This window comes from Lissotriton helveticus, chromosome 11 (genome assembly GCF_964261635.1).
Source record: "Lissotriton helveticus chromosome 11, aLisHel1.1, whole genome shotgun sequence".
In the NCBI taxonomy this organism is placed as follows: Eukaryota; Metazoa; Chordata; class Amphibia; order Caudata; family Salamandridae; genus Lissotriton; species Lissotriton helveticus.
Window position 1 is genome coordinate 362,170,308 of NC_136072.1, and position 18,112 is coordinate 362,188,419.

General features: G+C 44.9%; 1 protein-coding gene across 1 annotated transcript in view; it reads left to right on the forward strand.

Annotated features, from left to right (window-relative positions):
* Positions 1–1,253: 1,253 nt before the first annotated feature.
* Positions 1,254–18,112, forward strand: part of SRPRB (SRP receptor subunit beta) — a 90,699-nt gene continuing 73,840 nt past the window's right edge. The window contains exons 1-3 of the mRNA XM_078665790.1: positions 1,254–1,583; positions 4,356–4,450; positions 5,540–5,617. Coding sequence (XP_078521916.1) covers positions 1,271–1,583; positions 4,356–4,450; positions 5,540–5,617 — 486 coding nt within the window. The 5' untranslated portion in view covers positions 1,254–1,270. The remainder of the gene's footprint in view (positions 1,584–4,355; positions 4,451–5,539; positions 5,618–18,112) is intronic.

Genomic DNA, 18,112 nt, shown 5'->3' on the forward strand with positions numbered 1-18,112 from the left:
CTGACTGTAGATGAAATCAGCTCCATCAATTTCATTAGATGATTGGCTCTCTGGCTTTGTGTCCCTTACTTCTTCTGATAGCACAAACAGTTTTGAAGTTAACTCCAAAGTTCTTTCTATTTTTTTCCCTAAATGTTTAAGAAAGGAGGCTGTAAAGTCCCCTGTCACTGGAGAGTCTGTTATCAGGTCACAGATAGGTGTAATGGGGCTTAAGGCAGTTGGTGATGGCTCAGGTTTCTGGTCTTCTAGACCGCGTCCTTCGAGCCGATGAATTTGTGCAGCTGTATCTAGGGCACGTACCGCTTTGTGAGGCACTGCCCTGGTGTTTCCAGGATTGTGTTGTGCTTTGTCTCCCTCAGATTACGGGAGAGGTATGGGCTTCCAACTCCCTTCGGCTCGCTGGACATGAAAGCGTTGTCCTTTAGGAGCGGGTGAACACCAGAAGGGCTAGTTGTTCATACTTAAGTTACAGTTAGCCTGTAATAGCAGAGTGCCAGAGTGGGTGTTTGCTCTGTTCGATTGGCAATCCATATGGCAGTCTGAAGACATACTGGGTTTTCCACTTATTTGAAAAAACTGCATGATGGAACCCCATTGGGAGACATCCAGTAGGCTTTTATAAGAGCTCTGTTGTTGGGCTGTAAGGGGGGGGGGGGGGTTGGGGGGGGAGCATGCACTGCCAGCAACCTGCCAGGCCAGTGCACAACACTTGCGTCACCCTCTCTCTGCCTGCCATTGCGCTCCATGCTTCTGAAAGGTAAAAAAAAAAACGTGCATTTGTGTTTCAAATGTCCACTCCTGCAGCAGCACACTTCCAAAGCCCATACATGCCAGTAACCCGATTCAAGGCCCAATTCTCCCGATTTTTTTTTTAATCTCCCTCTTTGCTCTTCTGAAATGTTGGCATGTATGCATTTGCTGTACAATCTCACTGATACATTAAACGTAAAACCTTGCCAGCTATGCTTTACTCTGTTCCCACCGTCCGGAAGAAGCTTGAAAAAACCTTCTACCATGTAAAATGTAATAAAAACAATTTTAGCTATATCCTAGAATTTCCAACTCATTATTTATACAGCTTCGAACAGTCGAAGGATAATTCTGACTTAGTCTGCTTTTGCTTTCCGTGAACTGTAACCCCTTACCTATCCCATGAGCCTCTTTTATACACGTAGTTCTCGTGTCCATTTTTTTTACGCGTCCATGTATAGTTTGCGCACGCTCAGTAGCGTTTGTCCCTGTTCGTTTTGTGACGGTAACGTTAAGGCGCATGCGTACATTTGTGACACTGTTCTGGCGTTCACGTGGCGCGTGTGCCTTGCTGCAATACTTGGTTCATTCTACACTGAGCATGCGGAATGCTCCTTCTTCATCCCAACTTACTGGTTTATGTATCATCATGGTGCCTGAGGTGCATGGAGCTGGACCCGGCCAGCAAAAGGTAGAGGGAGCTGGGCAGGAGGCGAGCGACATCCTCCTTGGCTTCCGGCCGTATGTGGAAAGTCTGAAGCGGGAAATCGGGGAACAGAACCAGACGCTGCTGTCTGTGCTAGCGGCACTGCTGTTGGTGCTGATCACCGTAGGTATGAATATGAGAAATGAACGTTCCTCACTTGCAAGGATTTCCAATTGAGTATTAGAATAAAACGTTAAAGGCTGCGTCAGTGTATTGGATGGAAATTTGCTCTTACTAGGTGTGAGGTTTCATTATAGTTGAATGTCTGACAATAATAAACATTCCGTCCATCTTTTTGTGTTGCATTTTAACCCTAAGTGGGAAAGGTATGCCCAGACGTGGGTCTCTTGCTAGCTACACCACCGGGTACAAGCTAGCCTGGCTGATGAGGGGTGATGCCCCAAAACTGGTCCAGGGAGGACCTGGCCTGACAGTTCGGGCTGGACTGTTCCAATTGGGAACAGAGTCAAGGTTGATCTGCATATGGCGTGGCGAGCAAAATAATGATGAATTAAACCCAGATCTGTGACTTGGGGTGAACGTTTGACAATGTTCCGCATTCCGTTCATCATCTTTTTGTGTTATATTCCAGATACCCTGGTTCTTATGCAAAGTTTACTATCTATACAATTTCTGGAGTCCATATCCAATACTTAAATCTCATACTACCTCATGATTTTAATATAGAATTCAGGTTGTTGAAGCAAGATATAATTTGAACGTACATGGAGGAAACATAAGTACCAGGAAGGCAGCTTTGATTAATAAAAGGCAAGTGAAGTCTATAAAAACCCACTTGACTGCTAAAAACCCTTTTGGCAAAACTATATCAAACCGTCTGAAAGAATTTTGCACATAGTGTCAAACTGATTTGAAGGCAACTGACAACACTTCAGCAGATTTAGTGCTTTCTCCCCACCTGCCCCCACTTCCTTTAATCTTTATTCCTCCTGTATAACAGATATTGGAAGGATTCTTGGTACACTCAAGAAATAGGCATCCTACATCAGCTTGGCTGTTAAGGATATCAATTTGTAATGTTGTTCCATTTATTGATAAAACAATCCTAGGGCTTTGTACACCCCAAACGTAATGACTGAATCGGAATACTCCTAATGAAAAAAAAAAACTGAATGCTGTCAGTTGTTCCAACTTCAGTTTTATCAGTCATGATTTAAATCACTGAGTAACACACCAGGGGTCTGAAAGAGCACTGCTAGGACTTTGGAATTACACATAAGGATGGGCAGGTGAGAGGACGAGCTGTCTTCTGGTCATTCTCGACTTGTCTTCTACCTTCAATACAGTTAATTATAGATACTATTATATCGTTTAATAGGATTGTGGAAGTGGTGCAAGCGGGGTCTTTGATCAACTGCTATAGCCTCCTTCTAACATAGATCCCAGAGAGCGCACCTAGAACTATATCTTTTTTCACTACTTACCCCTAAACATGGGATTCTGCAATGCTCAACCCTGTCTCTGGTCCTATTTAATATTTACACAATTTGTCAGTTTCACCGTTAACTCATTCTTGATATAACATATACACAGGTTTACATTTGGATCACTAAATACAACCCATTTTCTTATGTTTTTCAGCACCATCTGGGTTGGATCCACATTCAGATGTTTCAGCTCCAAATTTATTTAAATAGTTGTAAAACGGAGTTCCACACCTTTGGAGAAAAATCTATGGATAGCCTGAGAGTATTTACTTTTACTATTTTTCTGCACCATCATATACCTAGCCCATGTGCCAAGGTTAAAACTTGGCATTTACTTTTTATTGCCGCATGACTTTAGATATCTAGAGACTTAAAGTATTATGTATTTGGTTCCATTAACTTGGAAAATTATCACAGATCCTTACTTTCACCTAACAACAACACTTTGGTAGTAGTGTCAATAATGTATTCGAAATTTGCCTATTTTAACATTTTAATATCTGCCTACCCGGCCCAGGCGAAAGTTAAATTACGTCAATATAATTTAAGGAATTTTACTATTGTGCTTATTACGTAAAATTTCTGAAATTAAGCCATGTCTTGTAATTATATGCCATTTGCTGCAAAATATTACAGCAAGATCTTGCGAATAATGTGAACAGCCTAAATACATGTGTCTGTTGCTCACACCGCTTTTGTTTTCTCCGCATTTTTATTTCATACAGCAAAATGCCCCCTCATGTCAAACATTGATATGGGAACTCATTTCAGGCTAAAATATAGCACTTAACAACTTTTGCATTTCATATAATTTTGCATACATTTTCACAAAATGTTATGTAATAACCGTGCTGCCTAACAAATACTTTTACAATACTGTGTCGGATGGTGAGAAATGCATCCCTCTGTTCCATCTTAGCCCTAAATGGAAAGGTGAGGTTTCACAAGCAAGAAAAGATTCAGAATAACCTGCTGGATGTACAGATGTCATCATCAATCTAGCCTCTGTGCATTTATGGTTGCTCCCAGAAGCAATCTTGAATTTTATGCTGTGAATAGTTTTCTAGCAGCAGGTCCTGTTCTCTGGAAGTCCATTCCTAATCAACTAAGAACCTGGCCTGCCTATTTAAGCGTTCATGCCCCTCTTAAAGCTTTTTCATTCTAGATTTGTATAACACCTCGCCAAGAGACCTCTACAGCGGTGTTATGCACCTTATGAATGTTGGTATGCATTCATGATATATTGTGGTACCTTTTGCATTATCTTCCTGTAGGTTTTATTAATTTCATAGTATCTTGGCCTTCAAAAGCGGTGTATCACAATTTCTATCCCTAGGAAATGAAATAATTTATATTTTTGTGACTGCCATGTTTGCTGTAGGTGTGACTCTGGTCTGTACTGCTTTGATGTGTCGGGCATCTTCTAATCTTTTGCTTTCTCTTCCACCCAGTTCTGTGGAAAGTAGCCCGTAGCAGGAAGACTACCAGGCGGTCAGTGCTTTTAGTAGGACTTTGTGATTCTGGGAAAACTCTTCTTTTCAGCAGGGTAAGGTTACTCTGTTTGCTCAGCAAGCAGCTTTTACCCATGCATTTCTAATGACAAAGAGACTGTTTAGCACATGTTTGCTTTTCAAATTTACATCTACAGACCTGTGGCAAATACAGAAGTCCATTTATGTGCCTAGATGTAAGCAACTAGAGTTTACAATAGCATCCAAGTATTTACTAAAGGGTATCATTTCAGCAGCGTGTGTTTTAAATATAGTGCAATCACTTTCTATAAATGTTAAAGGCTAGACAAGGGAATGCTAATCCTCTAAGAGAACGATCTTTAACTGAATGTTAGCTGCATTCATAAGTTTCAGAATGTGTAAGGTTGGACATCTCATGTTTAAAATGGTAGCAAGACTTTACTGCAGGTTAAGATTTTGGAGCAATACGTGACTGCTTATTCACTGTTACCCTTGATAAATACTTCCTAAACCCCTATAAGCTGGTTCGGTTGAACTATTGTATTTTCAGTTTATAGGCCAACAGTTGGATTCTGTACCGCCTCTACAGTTGCGCTTTAGAATGTGGAAAGATACATGTGTGATTGTTGATGTATTTTCAACAATGGCTTGTTTATGCATTCTCTGCATACGTTTTACTTGTTTCCTTGCACATTTTATCACCTCCTTTGACTTTGTGTGCATAAATAGGGCTTTCAGATAATATCCTTTTTTTGCATTTATTGCATTATGATCTCCCTGATTCCAATGTCCAGATTCTTAATCTGTGTATTTGGTACACGGTTTTTACCTTATTTGTGTGGCTTTGACAACATGTTACTGTATTTGGTTGCAGCCCGAAATCAAACCTATATGTGCTGTTTGTTGTATGTTCATTGAACCATGAGGGGTGGGGGCTGATATGTTCTTAGATTGCTTGAGTGAGATATCTATGGCTGAAATGGAGAGATATCCTTTGCTTGAATTTACTCAGAAATATGTACTCATGCAGAGGGTTTCAAAGCCTACATCTACTTTTTGAAGTCTGTAGAAAGTTATTTTCATTACCTTGGAGGAAGCTTTTGCTGCATGAGTTAAGCATACATTTCCATGTTAATCCACACCCTTGTTTCTGTGTCTTTCAGCTGCTAACTGGAAAATTTGGACTCACCCAGACGTCCGTCATAGACAATTCAGCACTGTATCATGTAAAGAATGACAAGGTGAAACTTTGATTAATAAAACATTTATATTATTGCTTAATATAGTCATGTGGTAAACTCTTCTGCTTAGTTAATTTACTGTTATTTTAATGCCAACTGTAAAGATTTAGTACCTTGGAGCGGCTCTGCTTTGACTTGTTTTCTGATATCGTACATGCATTCCACACATTTTCCACTTAGGGGTTTTTTTTTTTTACTGATGAGTTCCCATTTTCTGCTAACCTTCTTGGGTGATCTTTTAATAAGTCTGGGTTGCTGTAAAATATTTCTCTAGATGTGCAGAAGAAGACCGCAGTTATATTAGTGGTTTGCACTATTTTAATGGTTCAGGAGAGAGGCTGTAAATAAAGCTGTTTTTTGTTTTGCTTTAAGTGAACTTTGGCAGAGGAGTGGGTGATTGCGGGGAGCAAAGAGGGGGTTTCATGATCTCTCTTCAGGGCTAGTTTGCATAAAATACTGAAATCTTGACAGTTGTTGACCTAGTGGTCCAATTTGTCTGGCTTTGCCATTTTCTCCTAGCTTAAAAATAGCAAATCTTAGAATGAATCTTAGAATTAATAGGATTTTATATACTAATGCTGAGATTTATAAGCCCATTACTGATTCCCAAAGGCTTCAACCATACTGCAGCTAATCATACTTTCAAACATTTTTCACATGTACTGGTCCCCTAACCTTTGGAGTAGATGTTTTTCATATTGTGAACATCCCATAGTATAGGAATAGAAAATTAATATATTTCTTCTTCTTTACATGGAAACTATTTTCCAAAACCCAAAAAGTTCTAAGTGTGGAATGAGCACCAACATTCCCCATTGCATTGGAAGTGTGAGGCAGTGAAAGACCTTATAGGAAAGAACAATTTAAGAAAATACCTCTGATGTCTTTATGCATAAGCAGGGTTGCAGAATTAATTATTGCTTGCTCAAGTGACGAGATGTTGCAGAAATGCACTTGTCCTATAAAACAATATCTTCCTTTTTTGTGCTATGGTGTAAGGTGGCAAATTATGGCAGCATTCACTCTGATTATGCCAGGCCTCATATTGTATCAAGTTTTGGATTCCAATAGGGCTGATTTGTTGCCTTTTCATAAATGTGCACACAGAGGTTAAGATTTGACAGGAAAAGATAGCCTTTGAGTCTGTGCCCACCCACATGTTTAAGGGTATTCATCAACTTCTCTCAAATCTCTTCCCACATTTGAAAATTACCCCTGGACACGGAAGGAGTAAAACCTTCTCCAGCTTGTGGTACAAGAGGTGTTAAGGAGAGGGCTTTAATGAAAGTAAGTATATAATCAGCCAGCAGATTTTCACATTATCAAATATACACTTCACAGACATTTATTAAAATACAGTTTCCAGGCCTACTTTTGGTAACCTTGTTTTTTTTTATAGCCACATTTATTTCATTTATACAGTGCCACCATCCAACATTGCAAGCAGTAGGAGCTGAGCATTCAGAATCACAACAATACACAAGACGAACCCGCCAAAAGCCAGTCTTTTCATGAGGACCGTCCATAGTAAGACCACCACTTTCCCCACACTTTATCATGCTTATGAAGACATTCACGTCCCTCATAAATCGGTTTTTCTTGCTGTGCGGACCTGTCGACCCTTGTTCGCCACAGCTGTATGTGAGGGGGTGTAGGTTGCTTCCACAGTCTGGCAATGTCCCTTTTGGCCACCTGACCGGCCAAGTCCCAGCACTGCAGCTTGGGGATTGAATTCGATCAGATGCCCCTGAAATGCTGAGACTCCTGCTCCACCCCACCACTCCCTAGAAGGATCGTAGCGCTGGGCAGTCCCATGCCATATGAAAAAAGCATCAGCGGAGAGTGCGCAGCATGCACACTCTGCATGCCCCTATAGAGAGCCTTTATGATCGTGGATCCCCCAGCTTGTCTACAAGTCCCAGCACCGCAGCTTAGGGACTGAATTCGATCAGATGCCCCAGAAATGTTGAGATCTCCTGCTCCGCCCCACCCCTCCCCAGTAGGATCGTAGCGCTGGGCAGTCCCATGCCATATGAAAAAAGCATCAGCAGGGAGTGTGCAGCATGCACGCTCTGCTTGTGCAACAGAAAATATCCGCTGCATGCGACGTTGGGATAGATGGGTAGTGTAGTGTGTACGTAATTCACCTGTACCATACGCAGGCATACGAATATTGCCAATTTCTTAGGAGCCAGGCACCCTTTACTCAAGTCATCATCTAGCTCACCCACCAAGCCCCACGCCTCCGCCCCCTGTCCCATTTCTGCCAAAGGGAATCAAAGCCATCTGGGACATTGATAATCAGGGAGCAGTAGATCTGAGATATTGCTCCCTTCTCTAGGTGCCCCATTAAAAGCTTGGCCTCAAGGGGCTGTATTCTAGGAGCTGGGTATCTGTGGGAAGATGTGGCCTCAGGGCGTGCTTCAGCTGAAGAAAGTGGAAAAGTCGAGTGTTAGCTAGGGCGTACTGATCTTTTAATTCTTGGAAGGACATCAGGTTACCACCTTTGAAGACCTCTCCTGTATGTTTTTTTTCCTTTTCGGTCCCACTGGTGAAAGCCCTCTACGTTGAAGAGCTGCCCAAGCCATGTGCCCTTACACAGGGGATCAGTTCCGTCAAACAGCGGTTCCACTGATCAAGGTGCAACAATGCTCTTCAGCAATGCACTGCCACTTGTGTACATGAGGGCATTCTATGGGGCAGTCGGCCCACATAGAGCTGGCCAAGGAGCTCCTCAAAACCCATCAAGTGAAGTTCCAAGTGGTAGACCGGGTCACCCCAACCTCCGCTAAACCATACATTGATTGGCTCAAACTGTGCTGCCAAGTAGTACACATAGATGTCAAACACCCTGTGAGAAGTTGGCCTGGCATATGCTGTCCACTATTCTAGTGGGCACCTTGCACCAGTCCAAACGACCCTTATTGATGGTAGGTTGTAAAGTCAACCTTCTAGAAAGCTATCCTAGTGGTAGCTGTGGAGAGCAGCCTTCAGGCTAAGACTTAGAGGAGAGTTGAGTTCCAGATACAGTCTCTTGAATAATCAAATGAAAGCACACCACACAAGGTATATATCAAATATATATGTATTTAATCTAAACACAACCCCTCTGGACTCTTTATGAGGTCAGAGGTAAAAGTACAATACAAGGAACTTAATTAGCATACGATAAGTTGCACAGTATACGTTTTGCCCTAGGGGCCTCATAAACCATATGCTAAAATAGTGGTATAAGAACCACGTGAGGGATAGAAAGTCGGCCTAGGGCCTGTAGAACTGCTGGGGCGACCAGGAACTACCCAAGGTAGGGACACAGGAGGCCCACGGGGGACGCGTGCAGTGTCTAAACACAGCCGCGAATCAGCATTGGCTTTTTATTGAGAACGAACAAGTTACAATTTTAAAGATTAAGGGCACCTAGAGGTGAACTATAATAGAACACTTTTAGACTAGGACACTCGAGAGTGCAGACCCACGGGAGCACCGGAGTACTAGTGTTACCTCACCCAGGGAAGCCGGGTGCATAGGTGTCTTTTGGTGTCGGTTTTTTTTTCCAGTGGAGAGCTGCGAAGAAATGCTGCAGGCGACCAGAGGAAAAGTTTCCGGGTGGATCCAAGGGTGGATGGGAGAAGTAAAGAATCTGAAAGCAGGGGGGACAGAGTCTGGGTCACTAGCCAGTGACAAGGATGGCGAGGAAAGGATGCCAGCCGATGTCTGGTGATTTCAGGTGAAAGAGGTGAAGCTTGACTCTTCAGCCATGAGGACCAGGAGGCGTCGACGACCAGGAACTGGATTCGAGCTGTCCCACGAAGGATGTCGAGTGCTGCAGCGGCAGAATCCGGATTGGATCCAACAAGCCTTGGCAACAGCAACCCACGCAAGAAGACAAGATTGGCTTCGGTTCAGACCAGCAAGGTCAGAGGGACTCCTCCTTTGGAGAGGAGTGAGAGCACGTCTGGAGCAACCAGGAAAGCTCTAGGAATCAAAGATTGTCCTTCGTGGGGACCCACTAGCTAACGGATTAGATATCGCGAAGGAGCCCTGAGCGAAAATGCACAATGCCGGCCTCGTGGAGTGTAGGCCTCTGAGCTTTGGTGCCAAAGGTGCTCGGGCAGGTGCTTGAAATACCCCAATGCACAACTTCGGGAAGTAGGTGCAGTTGCAAAAATGCAGGATGTCAAGGAGTTCCGGTCCCACGTCTCTCGTGTCCACCACATGTCTCAGCTTTGCTGGGAGAGCAGGTCAGCGTCAGAGATGTCTAGAAGTCCGTGTCTTGTGTCGCAGAGTCTTCGGGATCTGGCGGAAGCCTCAACAATGCAGACTGGCAAAGATGCTTTTGTTGCCTGTTAGAACAGGTAGGTCACTCCTTGACCACAAGGGAGATTTCTTCCGTCTTCCAGTCACTATGGAATGTCGAAGGTCCAAGATTTATGTTGCAGAGTTTCGTCCAGGGTAATCTAAAGTCCTCGGGACTGGGCTCCTATTCTTATAGTAAGTTTAGGGGTTGGACTAATTCTAGGGTCCCACCTATGGGAGGACCTGGGGAGGCGGTGGTGACACCCCTTCCCCATTGTCCAGTTTTGCCCCAGCAACCGGTTTGAACTGGGAAAAGCATTGAGCACCTAGTGTGCCCCAGGCAGTGTCTGAAAAGCATTCACTGAATGCAACCCACCCTGCCCCAATACACTAAAGCCTGTCTGGGGAGGTGCTAGCACCTCCCTGGACGACAGGAAACCTATTGGCCAGGCCTCCCCTGCCAGAGTTTCATCCAGCAGCAGGAGGGCAGACTCGTGTCTGTGGCAGCAGCATCCATTTTGTGACGCTGAGGCTCTTTTAAACTTTCACCGGGTAATCCAGTGAGTACATGTCTTCTCTCTCTAGAAGGGTGGAATGCTACCCTTGCCTCCAGAACTGGCGGGGGGGGGGGGGGTAGTATTCCAAAGTGTTTGACACCTTACACAACATGTTTTGATAAAGCCAAACTAAAGTTAGCATTATCCGCGAGGATTATAATGCACTTAAGAGTATATGGTATGGCTATATCATACAACAGCTATAAGGAGATGGTTCCGAAAGCTGTAGAGGGGCTCGGCTCACACAAAACCAAGCACTCTGCCTTCAGGATCGTCAAGGCCTGCCATAGGAGTGACTTATAGGTTACTATGTGTCTATATGTAAAGGTAGATATAAGTATACTATATCTAAGAAAGGGGTGCTTACACCACCTTACCCAGGCTGCAGGTACAGACCTGTGGTGTCATTTTGGAAGGCTGCCCAGGGGTGGCATAATACATGCTTCAGCCCCTGGTAGGCCTCTGGGTTACCTATGCCCTGGGTACCTAAGGTATCATATACAGGGGTTCACAAGGGTGACCCAGTAACCAATCTGAGAAGTACCTAAAGTACATGGTATCCATTCATTTTATAGAGAAAGCAGATAGACTGGGGCCCTGAATAGCAGGGTCCCAGTCAAACTAAGTCGAAAACCAGCAAAACACCAGGCAAAAAGTGGCGGTAACCATATAGTCCGATTCCACCTTCCTACTCACACCCAAACCGGCGTCAAAGATTTATGTCTGTGTTGAAATGAATGCCACTCTGTGGTGCTTACCAGCCCAAAAAAAGTGGTGTGATTGGAGTATTGAGAGCGGTACCACCTTCGGGGTATGGGATATGAGAAGTTCGCTAAAACATACAAATAGTGGGGGTAACACATCATCTTAAAGATTGAGATGCGCCCCATGGGGTTGAGAGGCAGGCTATTCCAATGGAATAGAATAGCATTCACCCGGACTTGAGCCATTGAGGTGTTGTAGTGGTGATGGACCATATGCGGAACGTTGTTCCCAAACCTGTTCACAGGAGTAAGGCCTCCAGGAAGTCCCAGGGTACTGTGTCAAAGGCCTTCTAAAAGTCTAGAAGGAGAAGGACCAAAGCGCCACCCAGAGCCTGTGCCTGGGAGAGAGTTGTCTGCACTCAGCGGTTGCAGTGACTTGTGCTTCTGCCTGGCATTAATCCAGATTGATCTGGGTGAATGAGATGTGATAGGGTGCGGGCCATCCGAGCCGCCAAAACTTCAGCAATGATCTTAATGTCTGCATTAATATGCGAGATTGGACGGTAGGAGGAGGACCGATCCAGCGCCAGGCCCTCCTTGGGGACGACAATAGCGGTGGCTCATTCTAAGTCGGGGGGGGGGGCTGGGGGGGCTGTGCAATCCCCGTTGTATCGTATCAGTGTAGCAGTTCAGCAGATGGGGTGTTAAAATGGTACAGAATTTATAATATTCAATGAGGTAGCAGTCTGAACCTGATGTCTTCCCAGATTGAAGTCCAGATATGACTTGGTTGACATCTTCCTCAGTTAGAGGCTGGTCCAATTTATGGGCCAAGGGGTGTGGAATACAGGGCAGTGAAATATCTCAGAGAATAGGTTTCTCTATATCCGAATGGGGCATCGGATATTGTCTTGTTTTGGATATTGTCTTGGCAGAATGTTATAAAAAACCTGAGCGTTTTCAGGAGATCATCAGCTGAGTCTCTAACGGCGGGCACCACTCTGGTGGAGACATTGCGAGTTGCCAGTCAGTACAATAATTGACCAGACTTGTCCCCAGTCTCATAAACTCTTTGGGTCGATGTCCTCCAGCACTGCTTTTCCTCTTCAAGGGAAGCCTGCCGCACTTGGGCTGCGCTAGCACCAGGAGACGTTAAGTCTGCTCTGTGCCAAATTGTTGGGAGCGGCGCTCCAACTCAAGTATTCGAGCTTCTAGGTCAGTCAACTGCTCTTGTTGCAGAGGCTCTTGCTGCCTCACATAGCCCTTGAACAGTCCTCTTATGAAGGGTTTGCTCGATGCCCACAGCATTGTCCTCGATGACCAGAGCCGTCATTAGCCTGAAAGAAGGCCTGTAACTCCTCCTCTATGAAAGAGGCCCATTCAGGAGCCTTCGAATGCCATGCACTAAATCTCCAGATATGATGTGGAGTCTTTGGGTGGGCGCCCCATTCTGCCAGTAGGGGGGCATGGTCCGATATACCACGAGGGAGGATTCGGATGGAAGGCAGAGAGAGGAGATCCGTTTCTGGCAGCCACAGCAAAGCAATCTGAGATTCTGTATTGTGAGCTGCGGGCTGGTGTGTGACCGCCTGTAGTGATGGGTGCCAAGAACGCAATGCATCACATAGGCCCATAGTCAGCACAGGTCAATAAACATGCTGAGCTAGTCCAACGGCCGGGGCGGGGTGCAGCCAAGGTGTCCCTCTAGGGGTCCGGGACAGCATTAAAGTCTCCTCCACCAGGGTGGTCCCTGGGCAAAGGGCCACCGGTAAGGATCGGAGTGCCTGGAGTTTGGACTGCAGCAGCTGTGGGGGGAAAAACACAAGATGAAGTTGTACTGTTCAGCAGCCATGCAGCCCTCAACCACCTACATTCCTCACCTAGGGATCCTTGTGTATTTTGGTTACTGTCAATGGACGGGACTTGTGCAACAGGAGGGCCACTCCCCCGGAGCCTCTAGCAAAGCCCGACTGAAAAACCCCTATCATAGCTGATTCGACCCGGATAGGTGAAATGGTTGCCTAATAGGTATGTTTCCTGCAACAGGACTACATCTGGCTTGTATCATTTGATATAGCGCAGTACAGCACAACTCTTGATACCATCTAAAAGACCATTAGTATTCAAAGAGAGTATTGGGATCATGAGAGTGTACGGTGTGATGGCGATGGAACATTTGGGTACTCACAGAGGACCTGACTCGCCCCTGCATGGAAACCCCGAGCACTGCTATAAATATCTGCCTTATGGCATTAGTTGGCAGACTGAGTAAAATCCTGAAAAACAATAACTAAGTTAGAACAAAAGAACAATCCTATTGGGACAAACATGTCATTCCTTCCACCGATACTTTTTCCTGTGAAGCATCTGTCGCCCAAATCCGAGGCATAGCTATACAAAGAAAATCTTCCAGGCGTGGGCTCAACGATGTGCCTGTCGAACAGTCCTCGGCCCCCGAGATCATGAGCACCCCCTCCTGGATTTTAGTGGCGGAGGTGGGGGGGTTGTGGGGGCTGTCTCTGTGTCTCCATATCCTGGCTCTCGCCCAGCTCGGTAGGATATTCCCTCAATGACCCATTCCAAGGCATGCTCCGTAGTGTCAAAAAAGCAGTTAGAGGACTGAAAAATGACCTTGGCAGGGAAGAGAAGACTATAGCAAAGGTTGAGGACACAGAGGTTCTGTTTCGCTTCCTTGATTGATCATCGCCACTCTACCACCGCTCAGGAGTAATCAGGGAAAATCTGTGCCCTGGAATTCAGGTGTTGGATACTTGGGTGTTTCCGGGCCTCACACAAGATTGCGTCTTGGAAGAAAAGAATTTGCATTATCACCGGTCGAGGTGGTGTTCCTATTGGAGGCTTTTGGGTGTGGAACCAATGTACTCTCTCAAAGACATAAACACAAAAAGTGGTACAGTGTCAACTTTTGAGCAAGCTACATAGTGTACTCTATGCCCAAATTTGTTTGGCCCAGTACATGACTCCAGATTTTGGGGGTGACTAAGACTAGGTCTCCTAGCTGGGAAAGGTCATCCTTAATGGAAGAGGAAACCTCGCACAATTAGTAGTGTCATGCCACCAAAGCGGACTCAACCTCCTCAAAGACCGTACCGGAAGTAGGGAGTTCTTAAATCTTACTGGACAACACTGGAAAAAAAAGGGAATCCAGATTGAAATTAAAAATACCTTAGTGTTCCTAGGATAATACCTTTATTTGGCAAGACACTAGGTATGATTAATAACCTAATCTAAATGAGTAAATAGAGATTACTGACTCACACCCATGTCATGTCTGCCAACATGTTTCTGCCCATTTTTGTTAGCCTAAAAGGTCTGGAGCATTCTTCAGGGCATATGGATCCCTACTGGTAGATTATGTGTTCGTACTAGTCACTAACATTAAATGTTCCAGAGTTTGAGGCTAGCGTATTAGATAACTTTGGTTAGTCCTACCTAATACTTGATAAGTAGGAACTAATTTGGAATTATATTCAGAAAAAGAAATTAAAATTAACACCAATTAGTATATGGAGGCATTTCTAAAAATACCTGAAAAGAACCAGGAGACATCAAGGCTTATGGATATGGTTATGGGATAATAGCATTGATCATGCAGATGCTCTCTTTTGGCATTCTCCTGACTGGAGAACTCTGTGTGAACTATAGTGGTAAGCAAAGGTGCCAATCTTAAGCCTATCATTAGGCTATATCATTACAAACTCTTTAATTTTTGGAGCTAATTCTTCTGTTTCTTACCATATGTTTTTGGGGATACCAGCATACTGGTCACAGAGGGGCTGGTGTCCTTTGTGGTCACACACTATCAGCGAAGGGGATAACAGAGGAAACCTTACAATGAGGTATTCTGAATGTGCTCATATAAGACATATGATGCCTTTATATAGGTCATAGATATCTTTGACTCTGAACTTTTTTTTAATAACTTTGTTTTGATTATACACTGCATCAAAGGATATCGATAACATTTGTCATACACATACATTTACATCTCAAAAGTTGTTTTTTGTTGCAATAAGTTAATTACACAACTTCACTTTTTCTTCGCCCTCACTACACGTGAGCCGAATTGCTTTAAGAAACAGTGCATTTTGAATTGAATAATGATCTTAATCACAAAACCAATAAAACAAGAACAATTGAAAAAAACATACCCTCCCTTCTCTGTCCATCCCTCCCACTCCCGCCCCCCCTCTCCGGCAGCGACCAGCAATTATCACTATTTCCTGATAAGGGCAATCTGGCAATGTACATGAGGCTGGTTTATAATTCGTGTAAATATGGTGTGAGAGGGCTCTTAACATTGTTGCTGCATTAGATGGCAATGTGGGCTGTGTGGATGGTGAACTATGTGTGCTTTCATTCTCTCTTTGTGTTGCTGTGGACACTGCAGTTAACATTTGGCCCCAATCTAAGAGCTCACTCTCTGCATTCTTGTCTGTTCGTACTGCTTTAAGATGGCACTCCTCAGCCACACCCCACTTGCACTGATTATCCCTAAATCTATCTTACGTGGGGGGTGGGGGAGGGGGTCAGGGTGTATCCAGTGTATCGCTATCAGTCTTTTTGCTAGGACCAATCCTAGCAATCCAAATTAGTATCTCATCCAAGTCTCCTTCTTGGGTTTTGGGAGTACACCCAGGATGCACTGTTTTATGGAGGTTTCAATTCACACTGTTGTTGCCGTATGAAGAGATTGCACCAAATGGGTCCAATACTGCTGTAGGCGTGAGCAGCTCCGGGTCATATGTAGGAACGTGGCAGGGTCCATGCCGCATCGAGGGCATGAAAATGACGACCCTGGTGTGAACTCTGCACGTTGTTGTGAGGCCAAATACGTGCAGTGTAAATAATAAAACGGAGTAAGTGTGAACCACGCGTGGCTTATAGCATCGGCTACATGTGCCAGCGCTCTCCTCCTTCGCCATCTGTCAGCGGGACTGGCAGGTTCACATACCAGCTCGCTGTAATCACGGTGGGGTTGGATCCTCCCTTAATGCTTTGTATATTCACGCGATGAGAGCCCTGCTGAAGTCTGGATCCAGCATAGTCATCCATGTACTAATTGTAATCTGTCATTTTAGTGATCATAATCAGCATATGACGTCTAACGTATCTGGCTGCCTTTAATCAGGTGATAGTTGCACGATTTCCTTGTGCTACATAGTGATGCTGTAAGGTAATGCAGAAAAGTCTGTTTCTGGATTAATTACTAGCAAAAACACATATTGTTTCCCAGATATTGGTGCAGAACTAATCATTAAATATTTAATGATCAGTCTCCCTCCTCACCAACACTCTGGAGGCTCTGTTTGTCACGGTCCAAAAAGTGGTGTTAACATTTGTGCATTGCATGAACTACGGAGCCACCTCTCACTCGAGCAGTTCTCCGTGCTTTTAAAATCTTTTGTTCTGTTAAAGATCTTGTCTGCTGGAACTCCAGATCGAAACCAGGGTTTCGGTCAAATGTGAGCACTCAAATGTTTTGGGAAGTCCAACTAGGCGCAGTTTATTACGCCATGAGTAGTTTTCGGCGTCTTCTGCCCTTGCGTCGAGGGTCACAACTGATGCTATTAACTTAGACACTTGATTTTTGCATGTAGTTACTTCATCTACAGTTGTGGAGATCCCTGTACGTTACTCTATCCACCACTTTTCATAGGTCCTGCCACAACAGCGAGAAATCCATCCGGAGGCCATCAACCTTGTTCTCCACCGCCTCCCGCGGGTCTTGGATCGCTTTGAGGATCATGCTGAAATCCGCCGTGGATCTTGACGTGGCCAAGGGTGGGGGATGAAGGGGTGGGTGTGTGTGGGGGGGGGGGCTCAGCGGTCTCGGTCTCTATAGTACTCAATGCTGTAACAGTAGACTGTTACATTTTAGTTTGGGACGATGTGTGTGGTGGAGGCTTACCACATCCTATCATTGATTGGACTCCGGTGAAGATTGACAGGAGACCAGTATGGTGGGGTCAAGCATGCTTTCCCACGAGCAGCCAGCCTGTAGGCCTATCTCCCAGTCCCTGGGGTCAGTCTCACCACAGCGGCCAGGCACAGAGACAGGAAGCAAGTCCGACCCCAACAGTAGTGGTTCCTAGCACACCAACCTGCTTGCCTGTTGGCAGCACGTGCAGTCAGCGGTGCCTGGTGTGAAATCCAAAAGAAGGGGGCTTCTGCAAGTCTGGGTGTAGTTCGGGCAGCACGTTCACGGGTACCCCAAGTGGTTTTTCACCCATAGTGATGTAGGAGTGGAGCAATGAGGTCACACCCCCAAGGAGTTTAGTGCACCCAGGGTATTGAGACATTTAGGTGTCGTCCACTTGGGCTGATCAATGCAGAGGGATGAGCGGGTGTGATGTACCCGCAGAATACTCAACCCCACCTCATCCCGGTTTACGGTCCCCCACTAGAGTGTGAGACCACTAATTATCCTCCATTAGGCTGTTAGAGGAGTAGGTCAGCGAAGGAGCTTGAGTAGGCTTCTTCGCTGACAAACTTAAGGAGAGGGTACTCCATCGCTGCTGCGATAGAGCACCTTCTTCGCCAATTCTAAATCACCTCCATATTGACCAAATGCTTAAATAAAGATTTTTTTTTTGTAATTTCCGGTGTTCAAAAAAAGAAAAGTCCCTAACAGGTCAAAATCATATTTCAGAAATCTTCCAGCCATCTCGCATCATATTACTTGAAAAACCTTCTAACCGTATGACATCAGATTACCATGAGACTACTTCTATGCGCCACTTTCTACGTGGGTTTCTTTGGTACATTGTTAACCTTGGGCCCCAGCACAATTCTCCCCACCTCCTCCCTTCCCTCAGGTCTTGTACCTTTGTCCTAGAAGGAGCAATGTGACAACACACTCCGGATTCCATGGTGGTCCTCCACCAAGTAGTTTTCTCTGCTTCCCAGCTTTTTAT